Raw genomic sequence first — 25,902 nt, forward strand, 5'->3', positions numbered from 1 at the left:
GGCTGCTGAGGGGAGAGGAGGAGGCAAAGGCAAAGAGAAAGCACGTCACCTCCAAGGTGGCCAAAGAGGCAGGCTGCAGCTCCAAGCCCCCAAAGTCTGGCTCCAAATATGAAAGGCGGAGACACCGAGCTTTGGAGCGCATTTGCCACAAGGCCAGCAGCAAGAGGGCTACACCTGGCTAGGAACCTGGGGAAGGATTTCCAGGGATTCTTTCTCCTGGCAGGACTGCAGATGGGGAAACCCCCCCCCCCCAGGTGAGGATTCCCTTTGATACTTCGGGCATCTGGGGGGCTGCACAAGGATGGCAATCACCCCCACACCCCACAGCAGCGGGACCCTCACCACAGCCCTTCCCGTCCACACCTGCTGGCACAGGGGCGGGAATACCACCCACATCAGGGATGCCCAACTTTCAGGATATGATGATGCGGGTCTTCCAGCAGTGCATGGCAGCAACCTTTCAGCAGCTACAGATGCAGCCCCAGGCAGCCCCGTACCTAGGGTCTCGGAATGGCTAGAGACTCAGGTGGAAGTTTTTCCAGAATCACCTGCCTCCTCCCAGGGGGACAGTGATTCGGATTCCAAAGAGGGCGAAATCAGAGAGGATAGACTCTCTGAGGACAAATGCATGCCTCCTCCCAAACCTACCTTTTCCGGATTGTTCCAGCCCTCTCTGTACAAATCCCTCTGTTCAAGGCCAAGACATCTGCCAAGCTTGACAACAGGCCAATAAAAGCCCTGTACAACCCCAGGGGTTTTCAGCGGAAAACATTTTTGAGGAGCAGGCCATCGAAGTAGACACAGTGCCCACAACCAAGTCTTTCCTAGACATGATCAAGTAGCAATGGGCCTCTCCCATGCCAGGCCCCATGCCCACTTCCACGGACAAGACCTTCTTCAACGTGGACAGGGACATGGCCCAGGTGCTTTCACAACTCACCATCGACATGCCTGTCATGGCCCTGCCTATGCCTACTAACATGCCATGGGAACCAGAGGGTGCCCTCAAGGTGGAAGACAAAAAAGCTGACCTCACCTTACAGAGGACGCATCAAGCAGCGGCCTGGGCAGTGAGAGCAGCCACCACCACTGTCACGATGTTAAAAAGTTTGCTAGGCCTGAACTGCCTGAATTGACACTCAAGAGTTAAACTAAGAAAGCTTTATTGCGCAGGTCATAAAACAAAAAAAGGGTTCTTATCTGAAAGTGATTTATTGCGCACGCGTTACACATTCCAAATTCCTCTCTTCTTTGTTCGCCAGCCAACTTTTGGCTGACGAAGCTTTCATTATCAAAATGTAACTAATTAGTTATTTTCTGTTTTATTTTATTATTAAAGTTTGTTTATTAATTAGAATACTTTTAAAGACTTATTTTTCTCAATATCTCAAAAGATATGCAGAAGGGAATCAGCCACGGTCCATCGGTCTCTAACAGGGTGTTTTTTCCCCTGACAACTTGGTAGCAGAGGATGGTTGACAACTTGGTAGCAGAGTTTTGGCTTTTGATGATACAAGCTGAGATGACTACAATTTATGGCTGTATTTTCCCTTCATGCTATCTAAAGATAACCGACTAAGGCTAATTAGCCATGTCGAAGAAGAGAAAGAAAAAGAAAGATGGGGCGAACACAGATGAATCAGCTTCCTCTGACAAAGAGGCTCCCTCGGACACAGAGAAGCAAGATCAAAACGTATTCCAGGAGCAACAAGGTGCTGAGCCAGAAATGGGGGAAGGAGTTACAGAAGGCAAGATCTACGGACTGAGGTCAGTAAATGTCCCTCATTATCAAGATACAATTAATGAACGGCAAAAGTCTAAACGGCAACTGCCGGCAGAGGAAAATTCCTCCCACGCAGAAAGCAGATTTTATGAAATTCCCCCAGATGGTGAGCAAGAAATGCAAAGCTATCTTGATCAAATAGAACGTTTAGAAAGATATGTTAGGGAGGCGAGAGTGTGTTTTGAGGAGATAAGGCGAAGTAGAAGAAGCTCCCCCACTCCCAAAATGTCTGAGGACGCCATCTTGTCTTCTTCAAAACAACAGCCTAAGACACACCCCACAGAGTTCATTGGTCAATTAGAACAAAGAGACATGTACACGTCACCGAGGTCACGTGGTCCCTTTGAGTCAACCGAACTTCAGCATACGTATAGAAAGGAGAGGCAGCCAAAAAGTGAAGCTGCACTGCCATCTGCTGGCGGAGAAAAATTATTACAGCAAAAGATTAAGCAATTGGACCAGATTTTCAGAGATATGTCTATGAGTCCTTTAGAAGCCAAAACTTTGTCTCCAAAGGTTAAGTCTTCAATACCCCCTGGCGGTGTGGAATTCTCCCTAGATGGAATAAGGCAAAGCCAAAGGCGAATTCGAGGAAGCCAATTTGATGTTGCCACGCAAAGGCCAATGATGCAACCCCAGCATCCCCTGGTTCAACAACCAGCTTTGCAACCAGAGCAACAAATTGTTCCTCAGCAGGTATTCACAGTCACCCCCTTGACTGGTGAGTCCAAATTAAAGGAGTCAGGAGAGAATTATAAAGCCTGGGTCAGTGAAATTGCGCTCTTGCTTCGAAGAGAAGGCACATATTCCATGGTTTTTGATCCTCCCCGTCAACCCTGGACACCTGCAATAAGAAACCTTGAAAACAGAGCAATCACGACTTTACTCATGTCAATGGAAATTGAGATCCAAGGTATCTTTCCACCTGATGCAACTGCCCAAGAAATATGGGCTATTTTGGAAGATTGCTACAGGCCCGTTTCAATTGAATCCTCATGTTTGCTCATGTCTGAGTTCCATGGTTCGAAGTTGAAACCTGGTGAACGAATTGGTGGACATTTGACCAAACTGAAAAGAATGAGAAGTGAATTGAGACAAAATGGCCATGTAATCGATGATATCCAAATGATTAGCATCATCATTAACTCATTGAATTATGAATGGAAAGATGCTGTTGCAAAGATTAACTACGTGCCTATTGCTCAACGCACAGTTAACCACGTTTGCAGACTTTTAGTGGAAGACGAAGCTATCAGGTTAGCTACCCCACATCTGCAACGGCCTCCAGCACCAAAGGCTCCAGCCAGACGTCCCTTCCGAGGAAGAGGCTACGCTCCAAGGATGCCAAAATGCTACACCTGCAACCGTGTGGGACATGACACCCGGGATTGTCCCCAACGAGTTCCAGCTCCCGCCACGTACCAGCCCAGAGGAACAGATTCCAGAGGCAGAGGTAGAGGCGGAAGACAAGGTCGTCGTGGTCCAAGGCGTGATCCACAAGCTCCGCTTGCAACACTGGCCATAACCAACGTTCCACAACCTGATCCAAAGTTCGACAGACGTCTTTTGTGGACTTTAGATAGTGGAGCAGCTGTGCACGTTACCCACAGAAGGGAACTTTTCACAGAGATGGGCGAACCAGAGCCCGAGTATCGAGAACTGTATTCCTTCACCAACCACACTTGCAAGGTTATGGGAAAAGGAACTGTTTACATTGAAGAGCTCGATACACACATCCCTGATGTTTATTACATACCTTCAGCAACCAGTAATTTGCTTAGTCAAAGTCACTTGTCTAGAGAGTTAAAGTTCCAGGTTCACCACCTCGAAAAAGCAAGTTACTTAGTTAAAGATGGTGATATTGTTGCTGAAACCATGCTGATTGGTGGTGTTTATTACTTAAAGCCAAAGCCTAAAGGGCAAGCACAGGCAAGTATGCAAACTCCAAAAAGGCACAACGCAAACCCAGAGAGAGTTGTCCCAGAGAGAGAAAGCGTTACTGTGCCAAAGGCTCCTAAAGCCAACAAACAAAGAAAACAGAAACAGATTGCTCAAAGCAAGCCTGAGGGTCCTCATGAAACTGTTAATGTTGAGAATTCACTAACTGGTAAACCTTTGCATTCCAGGTGTATTCACAAGTGGCACAGAAGATTGGGGCATGCCAGTTTCCGTGTTCTTAGAAAGATGCCGGAGTTCGCAAAAGGTTTGGATCTAAAGGGGTGTAAGGTGTTTTTGGATTGTGCGGTTTGCAAAAAGGCTAAATCCAAGGCGGCTGCAATTCCCAAACACGCTACACGCCGGTCAACACGCATTTTTGATTTGGTACACACTGACATAGTGGGTCCTTTCCCACCAACACTTGGTGGCAGAAAGTATTTTTTAACAATTGTAGATAATCATTCTAGATATGGATTTGTATATCCTATGAGAGAGAAATCTGAGACCTTTCAGATCTTTAAAGACTTTGCAGCATTTGTTTCTACACAATACCAAGTTCGCATCGCCAGAATCCAGAGTGACCGTGGTGCAGAATTCATGTCTCAGCGTTTCCAGGACTGGATGCGTAAGAATGGAATTCTTCATCAGACATCTGCTCCATATACACCGGCTCATAACGGAGTCGTAGAAAGAAGACAAGGGGTTCTACAAACCATGATGCGTTGTCTTCTAGAAGATGCCAATCTCAGTATCGCATACTGGGGTGAAGCAATCAAATATGCAAATTACATTGTCAACCGTACTTGGAGCAGTGTAATCAATCAAACTCCTTTCTACATGCTGTATGGCTACAAGCCTAATCTCAAGAACCTCCATATTTTTGGTTCATATGCTATGGTAAACACTCCTATAACTCAAGGACCAAAGAGACTAAGATTTATGGGTATTGATGATAATTCAAAATGGTACAAATTCATTGATACTAAACATGTGATTGTCATTTCACAATCTGCTAATTTTGAGGAAGATATTGACTGGTCCAGGATTCATTCCAATGATCCTGAAGTTTATTTTCCTAGAGATGGTGTTCCAGATGCCACGCAGCCTGATGACAATTCGCAGGCAGATATTCCTTCTACCAGTTCTTCACAACCTGATGTTCCGTCTTCTCAAGCCGCGGATGCTGATGCTAGCGACGAACGTGAGGACGAGGATGATGATGAAGAAGAAGAAGAAGACTGGTCTGTTGTTCCTAGACGCTCCAAGAGGGCCACAAAAGGAATCCCTCCACAACGTTATTCATGGCAACTGACAAAATCACCATTACCTTTGATTTGCAACGTTACTCTTCCTCCAGAGACATTCACACAAATCAAACAGCTTCCTGATTCAGAACAAGACAAGTGGTATGATGCAATGCAGGATGAAATGGACAGTTTGAAGAAACTTAATGTATTCACACCTGCAAAACCTCCAGCAAACAAGAAAGTCATTGGCACCCGATGGGTCTACAGAATCAAGAAGAAACCAAATGGTGAGTCTTTATACAAAGCCAGACTGGTAGCTCAGGGTTTCGCTCAACGTTATCCTGAGGACTACACAAACACTTACTCACCAACAGTCAGAACTGAAAGTGTAAAAATTGCTTTAACCACTGCAACTATTCTTGGTTTAGAAGTTTTTCAATTTGATGTGGACACAGCTTATCTACATGCAGACCTAGATGAAGAGATCTACGTGAGAAGCCCTCCAGGATTCCGAAAGCAAGAAGGGGATACCTGGTTCCTGAACAAAAGTCTTTATGGTCTGAAACAGTCAGGTTTAATGTGGTATTTATGTCTTACTGACAAACTAAATTCAATGGGCTTTATTAAGTCCGAAACTGATGAATGCGTGTTCACAAAAAGATCTAACAATGCATATGAGATAATTCTTGTTTATGTTGATGATATTGTTTATATTGGTCCAAATAAGAAAATGAGTGAGATTTTTGCTAAAAGTTTGCAGAGATACTTCACACTAAAATCTTTAGGACACATTAGCACTTATTTAGGTGTTCAAATTGAAAAGACACAGAAGGGGTTTAGTCTTTCACAAGAAGAGAAAATTGACCACATTCTACATCATTGCAACATGAAAGATGCTAGCACAACAAAGACACCCATGCAAACAGATTTTCACAACTTAACACATGAACCAAGTCCTGAGTTCGAGGATCAAACACTCTATCGTTCAGTCATTGGTTCACTATTATACATTAGTAGTTGGACCAGACCTGACATCGCACTTAGTGTTAATCTTTTATCACGACACGTAGGTAAGGCAACACAATTTCATTGGTCATGCATTAAGAAGTTGTTGAAATACCTAAAACACACTAAGCACATGAAGTTATTGCTAGAACCAACACACACTGATCAACCAAAGCTGATTTGTTTTGCCGACGCCGACTGGGCGAGCGACAAGAAGTCACGCAAAAGCACTTCTGGTTACATGATGTTCCTAAATGGTTGTCCTGTTTACTGGCAAGTGAGAAAACAGAGTTTTGTTTCATGTTCATCTACTGAAGCTGAATATGCTTGTGTTTCAGATGCTTGTAATTCTCTAACGTGGTTTGATGCTTTAATCACAGATATCTGGACACGTCCGATTCGACCAATCACCGTGATGGAAGATAATGTATCTGTTGTTTATATTTCTGAGTCACATTTCACAGGTTCTAGGTCCAGACACATTGACATTCGTTATCAAAACACAAAGCAATTAGTTAAGCAAGGTTTTGTTAAATTGCAATATGTTTCTACACATGATCAGATCGCAGACATGCTTAACAAACCACTTGCCGCAAATCAACACGAGTATCTGCGAAAGAAGATGTGCCTTAATTGATGATTTGATGACGTCAGCCCAGACTAGCAAAAGAAGGGGTGTCACGATGTTAAAAAGTTTGCTAGGCCTGAACTGCCTGAATTGACACTCAAGAGTTAAACTAAGAAAGCTTTATTGCGCAGGTCATAAAACAAAAAAAGGGTTCTTATCTGAAAGTGATTTATTGCGCACGCGTTACACATTCCAAATTCCTCTCTTCTTTGTTCGCCAGCCAACTTTTGGCTGACGAAGCTTTCATTATCAAAATGTAACTAATTAGTTATTTTCTGTTTTATTTTATTATTAAAGTTTGTTTATTAATTAGAATACTTTTAAAGACTTATTTTTCTCAATATCTCAAAAGATATGCAGAAGGGAATCAGCCACGGTCCATCGGTCTCTAACAGGGTGTTTTTTCCCCTGACAACCACCTCCTTCTTCAACCGCTCTTCTCTGTTGTGGTTGCAAGACCTGCAGCAGCGAATCCCCATTTTGGATGTCAGGGCCCACCAAGACATCCACAAGCTGGTGGCCGCCACCCAATTCTCCTCAGATGCTGCCTTAGCCAGGTTTGCCTCCAAAGCGATCGCCTCATCTGTGGCATCTCGAAGGCTGCTTTGGCTGAAGCAGTGGCAAGCGGATGTATGCCACAAATGGCACCTGGCATCGCCCCCCTTCATGGGAGAATCCCTCTTTGGAGCAGCCCTTGACCCATTCCTGGTAGAGAACAAGGACAAGCGGAAGGTGCTCCCCACTGTTCACAAGAAGTCCAACTTCAGGGCAGCGCCATACCCTAGAGGCCCCAACTTCCGGGGGCAGGATTTCGGCTCCTCCTTCCAGGGTCAGGATTCCTTCAGGCAGTTGGAGTTTGGTTACTCGGGCCCCAGGCAGTACCAGGGAAATTTTTCATCCAGGCAGAGATACCCAGATAGACAGCAGAGGGGTAGGCAGCAGAAGAGGCCCTTTCGAAGGCGTGGAGGCGGTGGCAGCGGGATCTCCTTCTGCAAGAACTAGACCTAGACCTAGCTCACCTCCCTTTGGGGGGTGCTTGGTGTACTTCACCGACCGCTGAGACTTCACCTCCTCCGACAAGTATGGTCTCTCACTCGAGTTCCTCTCCAACCCCCCGAGTTCCTTTCGGAGCTGCTCTGTCTCAAGCAACCCAACCCAGAGATTGCTGATACAAGAGGCCATCCAGCCAGTGCCTCTAGAGTGCCTTCTCTTTGTAATTCCTAAGGCCTCGGGCGGCTGGAGAGCGATTCTTGACTTGAAACGCCTGAACCGTTTCATTCACTATCGGAGGTTTAAGATGCATTCACTGCATTCCATCCTGGAAGGGATTAGGCAGGAAGATTTTCTCACCTCCATAGACCTCACAGAGGCTTACCTGCATATACCCATAACCCCAGAACACCGTAAACATCTCAGGTTCTTCTACTTAGGGCACCACTTCCAGTATCAAGCCCTGCCTTTCGAGTTGTTGTCCGCCCCTCGAGTTTTCACGAAGGTAATGGCGGCATTGGCAGCTTACCTGAGGCAGGTTCCTGTTCAAATTCAGTGTTATTTAGATGACCTGCTGTTGCAGTCATCCTCCTTCAAGGGTGCACTATGGGATTTAGACACTACTATGGCAGTCCTGAGAGACCACGGGTTTTCGGTAAACCTGGCCAAAAGCCACCTTCACACCTCCACTAGTGTGGTCCACCTAGGAGCCCTGATAGATACAGAGGCAAGCATGGTTTCTCTGTCATCAGAAAGACAGCTCTCTCATAGGCAGCTAGCCGCTCAGGTAGCCAGGGAGCGTAGGGTATCCTTAGCCACACTATCCAAGCTGCTTGGCACCATGGTGTCTGCCATTGGCATTGTCCCTTAGGCTTGGTTCCACACCAGAGACCTCCAATGCTTCCTTTTGCCTTTCCAGCGAAGGTACATGAGCTGCTCCCAGACCAAGGTTCTGCCCACAGAAGTATCCCACTCATTGACTTGGTGGACGTCCCCGGCAATCTCCAAGGGCGAGATCTTCAGAATACCAGACAGGGTGACGGTAACAACGGATGCAAGCCTGTTCAGATGGGGCATCCATCTGCGTGCTCAGATGGCGCAAGGACAATGGAACCAGGCGGAACTGACTCACAACATAAACTGGTTGTAGCTCAGCGTGGTCCGCCGGGCCCTCCTTCAATTTCGTCACCTTGTCAGGGGCAGCAACATCTTAGTCCTCACAGACAACATCATCACCAAGGCTCATATAAATGGACAGGGGGCGACACCAGATTGAAGGCTCTCATGAAGGAGGCCAACGACTGGGGCAGTGGGCCGAAAGGAACCTTCTGTCATTGCGGAACATATAGCGGGGATGGACAACATCAGAGCCAACTGGCTCAGTGAGATCGAGGTGGACAATTCAGAGTGGAGGCTGCAGCCGTCGATATTCGAGGAAGTGGCAAGGCACTTCGGACGCCCGGAGGTTGACCTATTTGCCACCGCTCTCAATGCCCAGCTCCCGAGGTTTTATTCCAGGTATCAGACATGGGGGGTGGACTCTCTCCTATGCCCATAGCCCCGGGGGCTTCTCTATGCCTATCCACCATTACCCCTGATTCCCAATGTCATACAGAAAATCCTGTGGGAGGGGGCGGAGGTGGTGGTGATTGCCCCACACTGGCCCCGGAGGCCTTGGTTTGCCGATCTCCAATCGCTCTCGGTGGACAGGCCCTGGAGGATTCCCCAGGAGAGTATCTCCCTTAGCCAGAGATCGCTGGAGCACCTGGACCCTCAGTGGCTTCAGTTGACCGCTTGGCATTTGAACGAAGCATCCTGAGGGAAGGCCACTTCTCCCTCAGGATGATACAGACTATTCAGACGGCTTGCAGACCTTCCACGGAGTGCATTTACATGGCGTGACTTTTCAACATGGTGCAGCTCCAGGGGCCATGATCCGGTTTGAGCCACAATCCCACAGGTTTTGGACTTCCTTCAGGTGGGCCTGGACAGAGGGTTAGCTCCCAACATGATTAGGGGACAGATCTCGGCCATCTCATTGGTACTTCTGTGTGGTAGGTCTCAGACCTTGACTCATCACCCTATGGTCAGGCGATTCCTCAAGGGGGCATCCAATCTTAAGCCACCTCGGGTACACAGGTACCCCTCCTGGGACTTGCATAAGGTGTTGGATGCTCTGACAGGCCCTCCTTTTGAACGCTTGTGAACTGTGTCTCTTAAGTTTTTGACTCTTAAAGTGGCCTTTCTGGTGGCCATCACCTCAGCCAGGCAGATATCCAAACTACAGGCTCTGTCAGCCAGGGAGGATCTCTGCGTGTTCCACCAGGACAGGGTGGTACTAAGGTTGGACCCCTCCTTCATCCCTAAGGTGTGCTCCTGCTTCCATCGCTCGCAGGAATTGATATTGCCCAATTTCTGCCCGGACCCCTCTCACCCGTTAGAGAGGAAGTGGCACACCCTGAAAGTAAGGAGGGCTCTGAGGATTTACCTCAAAAGAACTCGGCCGAACAGGAAGTCTGAAGCCCTGTTTGTCTCTTTCCAGCCGGGATCCTGGGGAACAAGGTGACATCCACCGCCATAGGCAGGTGGTTATGAGCCTTTATTGTTACCACCTACCAAGCACGGGATCTGCAAACACCGAGCTCTATTACAGCGCATTCCACACGAAGTGCAGCCACCTCAACGGCCTGGGTCAGCCAGGCCTCATTGACTGAGATCTGTAGGGCAGCTACGTGGTCTTCCCCCTCACCATTCTTGAGGAACTACAAACTGGACTCCTTTGCCTCTGCAGAGGCTTCATTCGGGCGTAGGGTGTTGCTGGCGGAGGTGATGCCTCACCAGGCATAAGGTTTGTGCGAGCTCTTAACATGGGTAACCCTCCCTAGGGACGTGTAAGCTTTGGTACGTCCCATCCTGGATACTCCTCCCCTCACCATGGAGAAAGGGTGTTGGTACTTACCTGATATGCCTCTTCTCATAGTGGGGGAGGAGTATCCAGCCCCTCCCTGATATGGTTATGTAACATGGTTATGTTTGATGGTTGAGCTGTTCTGTTGAAGAAATAAATAAAGGTTGAAACTAAGATAAAGTCTGGAGTGGATGACACAGCGAGTCGGATAAGGTTCTTCGCCAATAACTAGGTGGTACCTGGCGACCAGGGCGTGGCCCAAAGAGCTTATCTGACTCAGCCCAATCAATGAGAGGACAAGGTCAACCCATCCTGGATACTCCTCCCCAACTATGAGAAGAGGCGTATCAGGTAAGTACCAACGCCCCTTTTCTATAAGGGGCAAAGGGAAAATATCAGGTGCAGTTTCCACATAGGCATCAGAAAGGCATCTAACCAGTAAACACTCAACTCCATTCAGTCGCCCAGAATCTACCCTGAATAAAGAGATTAAAGGGTCATAAAAAGAAGACAAAATTCTCAATTTTGCTATTAAAAGGAGTGTTTTTTATCATATGTCTTTGTGTAATAGTATGTCTAACCTAATCTATAAGTTTTTAAGTTGCCATTTTTATAGATGTACTGTACAGGTTTATAGCAGAGGTGGGTTGCCAATTTTTTCTCTACCAGTTTGGGTATGCTGGCAGCCTCGCATGCTAGCTTGTGAATGCTTGCAACGCAGAAGCATCTGGGCGGAGCCTCCTGATCTGGGCCGAACCGACAGCAACCCACCTCTGGTTTGTAGGTTTTACATGTGAAGTCAAATATAATACTTGTGCAACAATTAATTTGGTTGAAGGGAAGTAAAGCCTAATGCATATTGGCTTTGCTTGGCTGGAATTTAATTGCCAGGTCTCACAAGATAGGTTTGCTCTACTGAAAATGAATAATAGGAAATTGAATTGTAATTACCTTATCAAGGATTAAACATGTAACCTTGTGTCAAATTAAGTTGTCCCCCTCAAAATCGAAGAATCTTATATAATAAAAATTCACTTTCAACTTTTGAATACTGTGATAACCGTGAATGGCAATGATCAGTAATATTTTTCTTCTGTTTTGATGTTTATTTCTAGGACCCTGTTGATCAGACTTCGGCACATACAGGTCGAGATCTAGTGGAACCTGGATACCAAAAACAATCAAGTCACATTTCATTAAATCACCAAGGAGGTAAGGGAAATAAGATACAGGTATATTTATTAGGCACATAAGGAAAAGAAAAAAACAGTAACATAACAACAGCATACAATTTTAAACATTATAACGTTTTCCTGTTGGCAAAGTATTGAGGAAAGTGGTAAACTAGGAGGGTTCAAAATTGTCCTATTTTTGTAGTTCAGAACAGTTGCTCTGTCTTTATTCAAAAGGTTTGAAGTTGAACAATCCAGGTTTAAGCTTGAAACCTTTATAGCCATGCTCAGAACAAATCAATATCAAGTCTGAATTTGAAACATTTCATTCTGTATCCTTCTAGGGCTGACTTTGGGTTTATCTATTTCTTTGACTATATGTTAAAAGGAAATATGCACGAAGAGATGTTAGGATGTTAAAAACTCCCAAAGTGCTATATGGTTCAAATAAATGGGGTGAAATGAAATGGAATTGAAGCAATTTCATGAAATACAACAGAATAGATTGTCACATAGTGGTAGCTGACTATGCCAATAAGATCATGTGATAATTATAGTATTTTTATTCTCATTGAAATTTTGATTACCTTTAGCAGAAAATAATTCTCTTCCCAAATATGTCAAATCAATTATTAGTTCTTTAATAATCTCTATACCTCTTCCACAATCTATTTAGAAAGCTTCAGTATTTGAAGCCTCCCTGGATCCCTGGTTATTATTATCATCACAGCAGTCATCATTTCCTTCCTTTGGCTGATGTTTTTTGATTCCAACTGGGAATAGCCATTTGTTGCAAAGCAATGAGCTAATAGCCGAACAGCATCAAAAGGAAAGGCAGGCCTCATGATTTCCCCAAGTTAATGGATTACACCATTTGTCCCAGTTTGCCACAAATAGATTACCGAGCAGGAAAAGGAAGAATTAAGAAAACTTCTGAATTGCTTTTACATGATTAAAGTTTCTCTTCAACCTTTGGCAAAGGTAGTAGAGATGTAACTAGCTTTCAGAATTTTAGAATCTATTCTACAAACCAATATATGTGAGCATTAAAAGGATGGTTGAGATGCTGTTCCTTAGGTATGGGAGCTAGTTGGCTGCCTATAGCCCACATTCTTTTAGCCCTAGAATGGAAAACCAACAAATCTCTCCCTCCCTCTCTCTCTCTCTCTCTCTCTCTCTCTCTCTCTCTCTCTCTCTCTCTCTCTCTCTCTCTCTCTCTCTCTCTCTCTCTCTCTCTCCCTCCCTCCCTCCCTCCCTCCCTCCCTCCCTCTCTCCCTCCCTCTCCCTCTCCCCCATCTCCCTTCCCCCTGTCTCTCTTTCTTCCATCTCCCTCCCTCCCTTCCCCCCTCCTTCTCTCTCTTCATCTGTTTTTTAAAAATATACTATTATTTTTAAATGTAATTTAACTAAAGGTTTTTAAATAGAAATTAAAAACCAGTAGTAGCTTCTGATAATCTGAAATATTAGTACCTCTATATACTGCTTTGCTAAGACCACACTTGTAATACTGCATCCTGATACAAGAAAGATACTGAGATTCTAGAAAGAATGCAGATGAACAACAAAGATGATTAGAGAGCTGGAGGCTAAATCATATAAAATGTGGTTGGTGGAATTGGGTATATCTAGTCTAACAAAGAGAAGATCTACAGGTGACATGATAACAGTCTTCCAATATGAAGGGTTATCACAAAGAAGAGGAAGACAATCTATTCTCTAAAGCACCTGAGCACAAGGCAAAATTAGGTAACAGATGTACATTTATTTATTTTAATTCATTTCTTTATATCCCACTTTATTTATTTACTTACTCACCCACCCACCTCACTACCTATCAACCAATATCTCAAGGCTGTGACCAAACCTAACTCACGTTCTTCCTCCTATTTACCCCACAACAACTCTGTGAGGTAAATTGGATTGAGAGAGAATGGCTCAAAGTCACTCGAATGGTTTCATTTGAGCTCACTTTCTAGTCCAGTGCCTTAACCACTAGACCAAACTGACTCTTATCAAAGAGAGAGCAAATCCAGAATTAAGAAGAAATTTTCTGACAGTGAGTACAATTAATTAGTTGCCTACGGAAGTTGTGAATGTATCATTACTGGATATTTTTAAGCAGAGATTGAACAGCCATTTGTACAGAATGATATAGGATCTGCTCCTCAACCCTTGAGGGAGGTGGACTGTAAGTCCTCCGAGGTCCTTTCCAATTCTGTCATTTTCTTTTACCATTTACAGTGGTTAGAATTATAACTTTACTTTTTGCTCTATGGTTACCGAATATCTTTCTTGTTTTTATAATCCAGTCTATCCAATCATCAAAACCATCAATCAAAAGTTCATTATTTTTTCTGTTTCATGCAAAAATCTTATAAAAATGTAGATATTGTATCTTCTTTGATTCAAAGAAATCAATTTAACTGTCTCAGCAAGTTGCATCATTTTCATCAATTATTCCTCCATTGCGTATAGTGCCATCTTTGTTCATACAGTAAACCAGCTGCAGTTAACATATACAAAAACAACATTCCATGACTTTCCCCCCAACTGCTGTATTCTAAGGGTTTGGTAACAGATGTTTATTACCCAACTAAGTAACTTCATCAATACTAGTGAGTGTAGAATTTTCCAGTTAAATGTAGTGACTTGCCCTGCCAATGTTGGTGGGGGTGAGATGTTCTCCTTGGTAGTTCCTTGATTAGGGTATTGTTTTCTCTTTTATTAATCCTTGCTTAACTGATTGATCTTTGCTTAACTCATTGTGGGTTGCAGGAGAAAATGTGTTGTCATCTTCCTGTTTTCTTGTTGTCTCGAATGGCGTGTAAATATGGTTTATCTGTATGTGTTTATAATGGCTGATTTGTCCAAGTGCCAAACATCCAAGATTTCCGCAGTGGTTTCAGAAAACAACATCCTAATGAAAGAACTACCAAAGAAAAACCCATACCCATACAAACTCTAGGAGGGCCAATAAGGGCCAGCCTTATGTTACCTAGTCAGATAATGAATTGTTTGTAAGCAAGCAAGATTAGAGAGCATCAGACAGCCCAGTTCAACCCTGAGCTATATAGATTCTCTTTCATTTTTTCCACTGTTTGTCCATCAAACATATTAAAAAATCCTCTGGATTCAACAGTATATTAATCTTTTAAATTCATCAGCATCAATGCATGAATTTGGACTCAAAATTTTCTAGGAAAATGGAAACCAAACATAAAATTTCCCTTCTTGTTCACATTTCTAATACAAATTTGTGCCTTTCTATATTCTAGATAGGTTTTCTGGTAACATATACCAAGAGTACATCAGCTTATAAAAATTCTCCTTAAGATAATATAAATTTCAGTCCTTTCAAGTAGATAACTTCCCATTCTTCCATCTGTATATTATAACCAATATTTTAACTCACTTCATCATATATTATTTCATTTATTCCTCTTCTGTTTCAAATTTCAATAAAAATTTATACATTTTGGCAATTTACATGTTCATCATTTGTGCACAGTTCTATTTCAGACCCAGACTTAAAATGTTTTAAACCTTAATTCTTTTATTTACTTTAAATCTTTTTATTAATTTTAAATAAGAAAACCATTGGCAATTATATTCCTCTGCCACTAGTTCTTCTCTTGATTTTATTTTACATTCCCCTTGATTCTAGTATTTAACCATATGTTATCTATTTGTGTTTGCCTATTACATCTCAGCTATAAATTGCTTCTTGTGCCAAGTACTACAGAAGTGTTTTCAGGCACAGCCTGAAAAGAGCTGGGTTGGTTTCTATTCCATATTCTCAACAGAATAGAGCTAACATAATGATTTTTAAAATCCAGATTAATCTTGTTATTTGCCATACCACAAATACTCATGCCACTCAAACCTTGGGACATAGTGTAACTACAAATGCCATTTGTTTCTCAGGATCCCGTTTTCATCCAAAAGAAACAGCAAGCTGCAAAATACAGTTTCAAGTCAGATAAACTCAATCCTCCTCTTTTTTTGCATCTTGTAGCACCTTATATTTAATTTGTGATTCCCCCCCCCCTTCGCACAAACTTCAATAAATGCTTCTGCTGTTATTTAAATGGTGCATGAGTCGTCAAAACAAATAAACAAAAAAATGATTCTTAAAATTTTTAATTTTATCACAGCAATTCTCCTCAAAATGACAATTGTAATTTCTCCCATCTTAAAATACCTTTTTAAAATTTCATTCCTTATCTTAATTAATTAAGATAATAAATTATTATTATAGAAATAATTATTATGAAATAACATACCATATATATCTCTCAGTGATACCCAAGCACTATGCCTTCTTTTCATTCTTAAAACCTGTTTCAATCATCAGTTCTGTTTAATCTATTTTCATTTTTTGGTGAACATCTGTTTCTTGTTTATTAATCATTAATTGCAAATGGAACAGATTCTTTTAATTTCCCCGTTAATATTATTCCTTTAAAGGATCTTCCAGAATAAACACCAAGTCATCTGCAAAAGCCCTTAATTTCTTAATTTCTTTTTTATCTTTACTCCCAAATTTTGTCTTATAACTCTAATTCAGTATTTTCAGAATCAGAATAAACAAGAGAATGGACAATGGGCATCCCTTCATTTTACAGTTTTAAAGATCTTCCTTAACCATTATGTATGCTTTTTGTAAAGCAGAGATTGATTTCATTCATTTTATGAAATTTTCCCCCTGAAATTTTGCATTTTTCAGAACCTGAAATAAGAAAACCAAATATCAAAGGCATTCTCTGTATCTATTAAGATTTCATTTCCTTTATGTAAGGAAATATATAGTCTTTTACAAAATAAAGATTTAGAAATCGGTCTTAAGCATATCACTGAAGCAAAAAGGCCCTACCAATATATAGGGAGTGATCCAATAACTTTTTCATATATTAGGAGCATTCTTAGCTAACACTCAGTTGTTTATGTGCACTATGTCATCTAACTAATAGACAGCATATGATTTTTATATGAAAATACAAGGATCATATGCTGTATGTTTAGTTTTTTTAAGTTAATTTCTTTTTTTTTCTAAAAAAAAGACATTGTCAATCAGTAAGTATTGGCTGCTTGTGCTTACAAAGTAAGGAAAATGGAATACAAAGTATAAAACACTATTATGGAGATGGGCATATGAACTTAATAAATAAATTAAAATACACCAATATTTTGCAGAACATTTTACTTCAGTTTTTCAAAAAAGTGTGTATTTTATTTTTGTACTTTTTTGTTCTTTTTCATTTATTTTCACCAGTGTTTTAAAAATAATAAAAATAGATTAAAAACAATATGTCTATAAACCCACATATATATGTAAGTTTATTATAAGTTTTACAAATAATAAAAATTTACAGTACTTTTTAATTGTAAAATTCCACTTACAACATGATTTAATTATATATCAAATGTGTAATTATGTGTTTGTATATTTATATTACACAAATATTTAAATATTGATGTAATTGCATTTGACTTAGACCCAATTATATTTTATTTTATTTTATTTTTACAATCCTTTGGCATGAAAAACTTCAAAATATAGTATAGTACTTTGTGAATGATTAATGTGCTGATTTCAACATTTCAACATTAATTCTAGTTAAACAGCCTCAGAATCACTAAACAGAATTCTAAAAAACAAAGGCCACTGAACTAAGGATTCATTGATAAAAACACAGTTTTCAAGAGTTATTTTAAAATTATTTTCTACCTGCAAACAGTGATTCTTAAGTACAGAAAAGAGAAGCAGATTAACCTGAAGTGAGCTTGGCAGATGTAAGGTCATAGAGGGGTGGTGGTGAGAAGAGTTAATAATCAAATAACAATGAAAGCCTTGCCTGTCATCAAGAAGACTTCTTTTTTTGAGCTACACTGACAACATAACTGGCCCATGTGATGTTGTATGCTCTTCTCTGCATATGCACACCTCCTCTTACTTCTTACTTCCCCATTTCACTCTCTAGAAGTTGACAAGCTTTGAAGGAAGATGGTTGAGATGTATATTTCAATGGCTGTATGTAGTATTAAGTTTAATAGTGTCTGTTTTTAACAACTGATTGCAACATTGCTGAAAATTTAACAATTGCTTCTGATGAATCAAAACGAGCTTCTCCAGGACATCAATTATTTCTGATATTCTCTACCCAAATACTCTCCACATATAAGACTTTGCTCTGTACAGATTTAGATGGCACATCATATGTTTTAATGGCACATCTAAGGATAGAATTCATTACAATGGATTTTTGTATCATAAGGTTCACCAGTCTATATTTGAACTGAAGAACCTAGAAACCATTTTTGTGTAGTTTGTAGGAAATTTAGTTTAATGACAATCAGCTGATGGTACTTGAATTTCAGGACATTTCCTCTTTTGCACGCTATTTCTGCTAATGGTTACATTGGGTATATTTGAATTAGCAATGCATTAATAATGCAGATAAAGTATAGGTAAAACATTCTAAATTATCACTTTTATAAATTTGTCAAAAATTCTCAGGTTTATTTTTTTTACTTACAGTATGTAATTTTAGTTATCTTGCACAGCTTAGTAAATCTTACTATATTGTACAGAGTTTCAGTAACTTAGTTTCTCGTAACGTTTGGTAAATGCAAGACCGATTAAGTAATTTTCAGTATAATGCCCCTAAATTAATTTATAGTATTTAATGAAGATTAGTTTCAACATAACCTTAGCTAATTATGAAAAGTTAAGTGAAAATTGCTTGGTTTTTAATTATAGATAGTATGGGGAGGGGTGCAGTCTTTTTGTTTTAAAGGAACCAGTGCCATCTGGTGGTTTTTGGTTATGATCTAGCCAAATAGTGTCATGATAAAGATTAACCATTACAACATACATTTTAGTGTTGGAAGAAATATACAGAATTGTAACTTCATATATAAATAATTTGCAAATTACAAATTGTAAGATCAGTGGGAAGGGAAAGTGCAAATATTTACTTCACACAAAGAAGAGGGGGTCAATCTATTTTCCAACGCACGATGGGTGGAAACTGTGGGGTTCCTGTCTTCAGAGACTGATTCTGGTGTTTGTATCTAGTTGGTACTGGGTGTTCTGGTTTGAGGACCTATCTATCCCCCTGATCTTGTCCATGGTGGGCTTTAAATTATTGTAATTGGCAACAGAAAGCCTATGTAGACGCATCAAGGTTGGAGTGGGGAGTTTTCTAGACAATGGACAAAGGCAATTGAAACAACTAACAATGGTACATGGTTCCAATATCCTGTAGGTCAGCTATATATTAAAACTGTTGGCTTTCAGTTTAAATACAGTTGAATCTGCAGTGTCCTTTGGCCAGCAGGAGTACTAAAAATATCCACTGTGGATGCTCTGATTGGAAAAAAGTGTTAATAGTTAACTTTTGCCATTCTCTTTTCATCACAATATTCTATTATGAGCTGATGTACTTCAGACAAAGAAGTCTGTTTGAGGAGAGCATTGAATTAAAAAAGTAAACAAACCAATTAGGGTTAATACTGAGAAAGCTGAAAGAACCCAAATGTCAGTAGTGAGAAGTGACTGTCCCTGAAAAGGAAACAGACTTAGAGATCTGATTACAGAGCATATCAGACATGACTGAAATAGCAATTCTGGCTTGTGATTTTTGTGATTTTGAAGGGAGTTCCTTTGTTTAAAAGCAATATTGACATTACTTATAAATTATGATGTAGATTTTAGAATAATTTGGGATCTGCCACAATATACTTGTGAAGTTTGAACTGGCAAATGTCTATGCCAACCACAAGTGTTATTTAGGTTTTTTTTTTTTTTACTGGAGTCTGTCCTGTAGCAGATCATTTTTAGATAGGTATCTAGTTCTGTTGATTTGATTTTTCACTTCTTAATGGGCATTGTAGATTGAGAAATACCCCATATAAAATCTTTAAACTAGCTTGTTATTGCCCTGATATCTGTTTATACATAGACATTATTATCAATAATAATATACTTACAATATAAGAAAATAGATTTTAATTTTAGCTTTTAAAGTTTTTTTTATTGTGAGATAGTGGTGGTAACCAGAAAGAAAGCAGATGGAGAAGATACCATGTTTCCCCGAAAATACGCCAGGGTCTTATATTTTTTTGACCCACGAAATATGGCCTTGGGCTTATTAAAGGGGAGGGCTTATTATTTTTGGGTTGCCCGGCGGCTGCTCCCTTGTGACTGGGTTCCCGAAGAGCCGGGCACAGCCTCAGGGTCGAATGGCTGTGTTGCGCTGTCGCAGCAGCAACACAGCAGCCATGAGGTGACCAAGCTTATGAGCAGCCGCCCGGCAACCCCCCTTTCCAGCCGTGTATAGTGCTGCTGACCGACCTAGCAGTACCCGGAAGGCACCAAGCAATGCGAGCGCCCGTTCGCCGCCCTCCGCCTCCCGCGACTCGGTGCCTTCGGAATGCCCCTAGGTGAGTGAATGGGGCTCTGCATGGCTGGAGAGGGGAGTTGCGCAGCGGCTTTTCCGCTCCCCGCTCGCGCAAAGGGCATCTGTGCTGCTGGCGCCGTCCGCCGCTTGGTATTTTTTTTTCAAAGCACGGAGGATGGATGCCGCTCTGGAAGTACGCTCTATGGTTGCCCTTCGCGCGAGCGGGGAGAGGAAAAGCCGCTGCGTAACTCCCCTCCAGCCATGCAGAGCCCCATTCACTCACCTAGGGGCATTCCGAAGGCACCGAGCCGCAGGAGGCGGAGGGCGGCGAACAGGCGCTTGCGTTGCTTGGTGCCTTCCGGGTACTGCTAGGTCGGTCAGCGGCGCTGTACCCGGCTGGAAAGGGGGGTTGCCGGGCGGCTGCTCATAAGCTTGGTCACCTCATGGCTGCTGCGTTGCTGCTGCGACAGCGCAACACAGCCATTCAACCCTGAGGCTGTGCCTGGCTCTTCGGGAGCCCGCTTGCAAGAGAGCAGCTGCCCAGCAACCCCCCCTCTTCAGCTGGGCACAGCGCCGCTGACTGACCTAGCGGTACCCCGAAAGCACCAAGCAACGCAAGCGCCTTTGCCCTCACCTCATTCCCGTAGCTTGGTGCCTTCGGGATACCGCTAGGTCGGCGAGCGGTGCTCTGCCTGGTCGGAGGGGGGGATTGTCCAGAGGGTTTATTTTCGAGGGTGGGCTTATATTTTTGCGCACGTGAAAAATGTCGCAAGGGTTTAGTTTCAGGACAGGTTGTATTTTCGGGGAAACACGGTAATACCACATGTTCTTTTTTCTAAAACACAATGCATTGAAACAGCAACAATATTCCATTATGTGCCTGCTGTTGCTATTATTTTAGAATGAATGGAGTAATTTAAAAAGTCCTAATACAGTTAGAATTGTAAATCATACATGGAAAGACAACCACTGGTATTTTGTTCATTCTCTGTACATGCTCTTATGAGTTGTCATCTTAAACTTGTGTCCTATCCATCCTATTAGATGTGGCAGGAGGGGAATGTTCAATTTTAAATTGTAGGAGCCAGATGATTGGTAACAGTAGCAAGATCAGATTGATTCTGACTGGGTTGGCTTTCTAGAAAGCGCTGAAGACTTAGTAGTTTGGCTGGGCATGGGGGCGAGTGATTAGATATTATCTTGTGTGTTGTTGTTTTTTATTCTTGGCTACTGTCATTTTTGGATTGTATAAGTTTGTTATAGTATGTATGTATGTATGTATGTATGTATGTATGTATGTATGTATGCATGCTTGCTTTTAGTTTTATACCTTATCCAACCAGAAGTCAACATGGGTTTGTAAAAAAAAAAAGCCAGACAAATGTTACTACAGTCTTTGACAATGTGACAAAGTGGAGATGCTCTGGACATAATTTACTTGGACCTCAGTAAAATATTTGATAAAGTAGATCATAGTCCCGGTATGGCAAACCTATGGCACGCGTGCCACAGTTGGCACGTGAAGCCATTTGTCAGGGGCACGCTGGCCAGCTGAATTCAGCCTTTTTAAAAGCCATTTTCCACCCTCCCCAGAGGCTTTATAGGAGCCTGGGGAGCGCGAAAAGAGCCTCCCCCGCCCCACCGGAGGCCCACCGGAGGCTTCAAGAGCTTCCTTGAAGCCTCCGGAGTGCAAAAAAAATGGCCCTATGGGCAAACCGGAAGTTCAGGAATGGACTTCCAGTTTGCTCATAGGATCAGTTTAAGCCCTCCGGAGGCTTCAGGGACCTCCAGGAGGCTTCCCTGAAGCCTCCGGAGGACTAAAAAGGACCCTACAAGCAAACCGGAAGTCATTTCCGGTTTGCTCGTAGGGTCCTTTTTAGTCCTCCAGATGCTTCAGGGAAGCCTCCTGAAGGTCCCTGAAGCCTCCGGAGGGCTTAAACCGATCCTACAAGCAAACATGATATATAGAGTTATGATATAAGTCACTTCTGGTTTGCTCGTAGGATAGTTTTTAGTCCTCCAGAGCCTTCAGGGACATTGCTTGTAGGGCCATTTTTAGTCCTCCAGAGGCTTCAGGGAAGGTCCCTGAAGCCTGAAGGGCCTCCAGGGGGGGGGGCGAGAGGCTGAAAAAAGCCTGCAAAAATGGGGGGAGTGCTTGTCATGCGTACATGCTCACTGGGGTGGTCGCACGTTGCATTATGGGCGCGGTACTCCCGCACATGACCCCTCTGCGCTCCCCCCACTTATGGCACGTGAGCCAAAAAAGGTTTGCCATCGCTGGAATAGGTGGTTCCTGGCTCAGTAGTAGTAACGGTGAAAGGGATCTTGGAGTACTAGTGAACAATCACTTAAATATGATCCAGAAGTGTGCTGCAGCTGTCAAAAAAGCCAGTACAGTCCTAGACTGCATTAACAGAGGGATAGAAACGAGTACATGAATGTTAGTACCATTTTATAATACCTTGCTAAGAGCATACTTGGAATACTGTCTTCAGTCTTGGTTGCCATAATGTAAAACAGATGTTGAGACTCTAGAAAGACTGCAAGGAAGAGCAATAAAGATGATTAAGGAACTGAGGGCTAAAACATATGATGAATGGTTGCAGGAATAAGGATAGTAAGGGGGCGGGGAAGGACTAGGAGTGACATGATAACAGTCTTCCAATATCTCAGGGGTTGCTGCAAAGAATAGGGAGTCAACCTATTTTCAAAAGCACTGGCGGCAGAACAAAAAGCAATGAATGGAAACTAATGAAGGAGAGAACCAACCTAGAACTAAGGAGAAATTTCCTGACAGAACAATTAATCAGTAGTGTTAGAGTTTGAAGCAATCCAACCAGCACACAAGTAAACAATTCAGCAGGACTAATTTATAAAAGAAACTTGTGTATATACAACAATATAAAGCATGATGCAGGTATAAGTACCCATGTAGCAGAAGCCAGAACCAGAAATCACAGAAGCACATAATCAATAATGCAAGGACAAACCATCTCTCTCTCTCTCTCTCTCTCTCTCTCACACACACAGAGATCAATCAAACTAAACCACGCCCAGACTCCGAGCTGTCTCCCATGGGTCATAACAGATCCTGTTTCTTAGTCACCAAACAGTTCCCGTTGGCTGTCTTGTAGTTATGACGTTCGCAGGTCATAATTTCTTACACACTAACACTCCTCCCTTTATGACTGGAATAGACATAATATTCTTCCCATGGTGCACTCCATCCAATGGCGTGGTCATTATATCTGCCAGATTGTCTTCTGAAGAACAGTGAAGCAAGCTGATTAATTTACATTTGGTGGCTTCTCTTACATTACAATGTTTAATATCCACATGCTTGCTTCTATTCTTTACTCTGTCACCTGTTGCCATTTTTATGCAAGCAGCATTAATCTCAAACAGAGCTACAGCTTCATTTACTTTTACGTTTAAATACTTTAAAAGCTGCACGTACCAAGTTACCTCTGAAAAAATCAGATAGAGTTCAGATAAATTCTGCCTCTGCCATAGAAATGACTACAGTTGTTTGTTTTCTGGACTTCCAACCAATTAAAGCCCCTCCAAATAATACCACAATCCCAGAATTGGACTTTCTGGTTTTTTCATCAATGGCATAATCATTGTCAACATAACATTTCAATTTTAATTCTTCAGAGATCTGTATTTGAAGACCCAAATTCACAGTTCCCTTCAAATACCTGAGAATCATTTTTACACCCATCCAATGCAATTGTGTTGGTACAGCAGTAAAAGGACTTAATATGCTTACTGTACAACTATGTCTGGTCTTGATCTCTGTGACAGATATAACAACATCCCTATTGCAAGCTGATATATTTTTGATCACATGTTTCATTTTTGTTCTCACCAAATAGTTGTGAAAATCTGTGCAGAATTACAATCCTTCATGTTGTATCTCTCCAACAGCTGTTCAATTTTCCTTCTTTGACTGAGAACATAACCACCTTTCTCAGTTTTTTATATCTCTACTCCTTGCCTGAGAAGTTAAGGCTGACGGTGGCGGAGGGAGACTCACTCTATATTCTAGAGCATGAGCGAAGCCCCCCTGTATTTGCCTCTTCTTCTGCCCCTTGTTGGTGCTGCATGCACCTCGGTTCCTCGGGAAGACATGCAACTTCTTCTCTGCCCCAAGACACTGGCCTAGCCCAGCTGCGGCTGATGCTGCCACTCTTGCTGCCTCCATCGCCTGCTCATTGTTCTTGCAGCGCCTTGTGCAGCACACTTATATTTAACATGCTTCACAATGGGAGAGACGGCACCCCCTTCTCCTCCTGGAGCCCATTATGATGCAAAGCATTGGCTGCAGCCGATCCAGTACAGTGTCTCGGGGCGAAGAGAAAGTAGTGTGTCTCCCCGAGCAACTGAGGTGCATGTAACACCAACAAGGGCCAGAAAAAAAAGGCAACTACACGGGCACTTCTCTCCTGCTCTGGAATATGGAGCGAGTCTCCATCCGCTTCCACCGCCCTTATCTTCTCAGGTGAGGAGTCACTGGGAGGGGAGGGCAAGGGGCGGGGCCAGCCAGTGGTGAATTCAACAGGAAGCCACAACGTGAAGAGTTTCATTTATCTGGGAACTTGAAATGACTCTTGATTTAAACCATATGATAAAAAGCAACCAAAGAAGAAGAAAGAACATCAGCAAAAAAAAAAAAAAAAACCCCAACACTCGCTGTTTTTGAAAATGGTTCAAGAAGGAACATACATACACACACACACACACACACACACACACATGAAAGAGAGAGAGACAGAGACAGAGGAGAAAGAGAGATGAGAGGGAGAGAGATGTATGTGTGTGTGAGAGAGAGGAGAGAGAGGGACAGAAAGAGAGATGAGAGGGGGAGAGATGAGAGAGAGAAAGAGAGGGACAGGAGAAAGAGAGATGAGAGGGAGGTGTGTGTGTGTGTGTGAGAGAGAGGGGGGGGGAGATGAGAGAAAGAGAAAGAGAGAGACAGAACTAGAGATACCTGTTTCCCAGAGAAAAGAAAATACTTAGAGCCACAAAACCTGGATATGCGTGACTGGATGAGTCATATGATTGGGTGGGAGTGAGTGATGTCAAATCGGCCACGCCACCCCAGTTTTGTGGCTCCCTGTGTTTTCTGTTCTGGAAAACGGGTCCAAATGGCTCTTTGAGTGATTAAGGTTGAAGACCTCTGGACTAAGAGATGTCCAAGGTCCCTTTCACTCTGTTATTCAGTTATTCTATTATTCATCATACTGTGTTCACCACCAAAAGTTGTTTTAGCAAGTGAGGAAGCTGTAAAAATATAAACAAATGAATATTTCTAGATCTCTGAACAACAGTCCTCATCTGCATAATCCAGTAAATCTGGGGAAATTAATGCCAAATGGTAAATAATTGTTATATTAGAACTGTCCAAATATGTGTAGTTCTTTATATAAAATGAATGTATATTTTGCTTCTGATCTTCAGCGTTCATCTCTTTCTGTCTTTCAGATGATGATGTGGATTTGGAAGCTTTAGTTAACAATATGAACTCCTCATTTGAAAATCTATGTTCCACCTTCTGTGTGCATTCAGAAACTACACCACTTCTTCAGAATGGCAGCCAGGTTTTAGCTTCAGGAACTAGTTCGCTGCATCCAGTGTCTCCACGACAGAAAATACAGAGGTCTCAACCAGTTCGCATCATGGCAGTCAGGTATATAACCAGTACAATAATTCAGAATGCAATTGTAACAATAAAATTTGGGATCTGATAAGAACTTGGCAGGATGCATTATATCTCTATTTGAGTGGCACTTCTGTAAATTGAAGGTAGTAGCTCAGTGGTCGTAT

At 42.2% G+C, this 25,902-nt stretch overlaps 1 protein-coding gene across 3 annotated transcripts in view; it reads left to right on the forward strand.

Moving 5' to 3' along the window:
* Positions 1 to 25,902, forward strand: part of GRB10 (growth factor receptor bound protein 10) — a 168,735-nt gene that overhangs the window by 56,880 nt on the left and 85,953 nt on the right. For all 3 annotated transcript variants that reach the window (XM_081971040.1, XM_081971042.1, XM_081971041.1), the window contains 2 exons: positions 11,615 to 11,711; positions 25,561 to 25,765. In XM_081971040.1, coding sequence (XP_081827166.1) covers positions 11,615 to 11,711; positions 25,561 to 25,765 — 302 coding nt within the window. The remainder of the gene's footprint in view (positions 1 to 11,614; positions 11,712 to 25,560; positions 25,766 to 25,902) is intronic.

Source organism: Natrix helvetica, assembly GCF_964273705.1.
Source record: "Natrix helvetica genome assembly, chromosome: Z".
In the NCBI taxonomy this organism is placed as follows: domain Eukaryota; kingdom Metazoa; phylum Chordata; class Lepidosauria; order Squamata; family Natricidae; genus Natrix; species Natrix helvetica.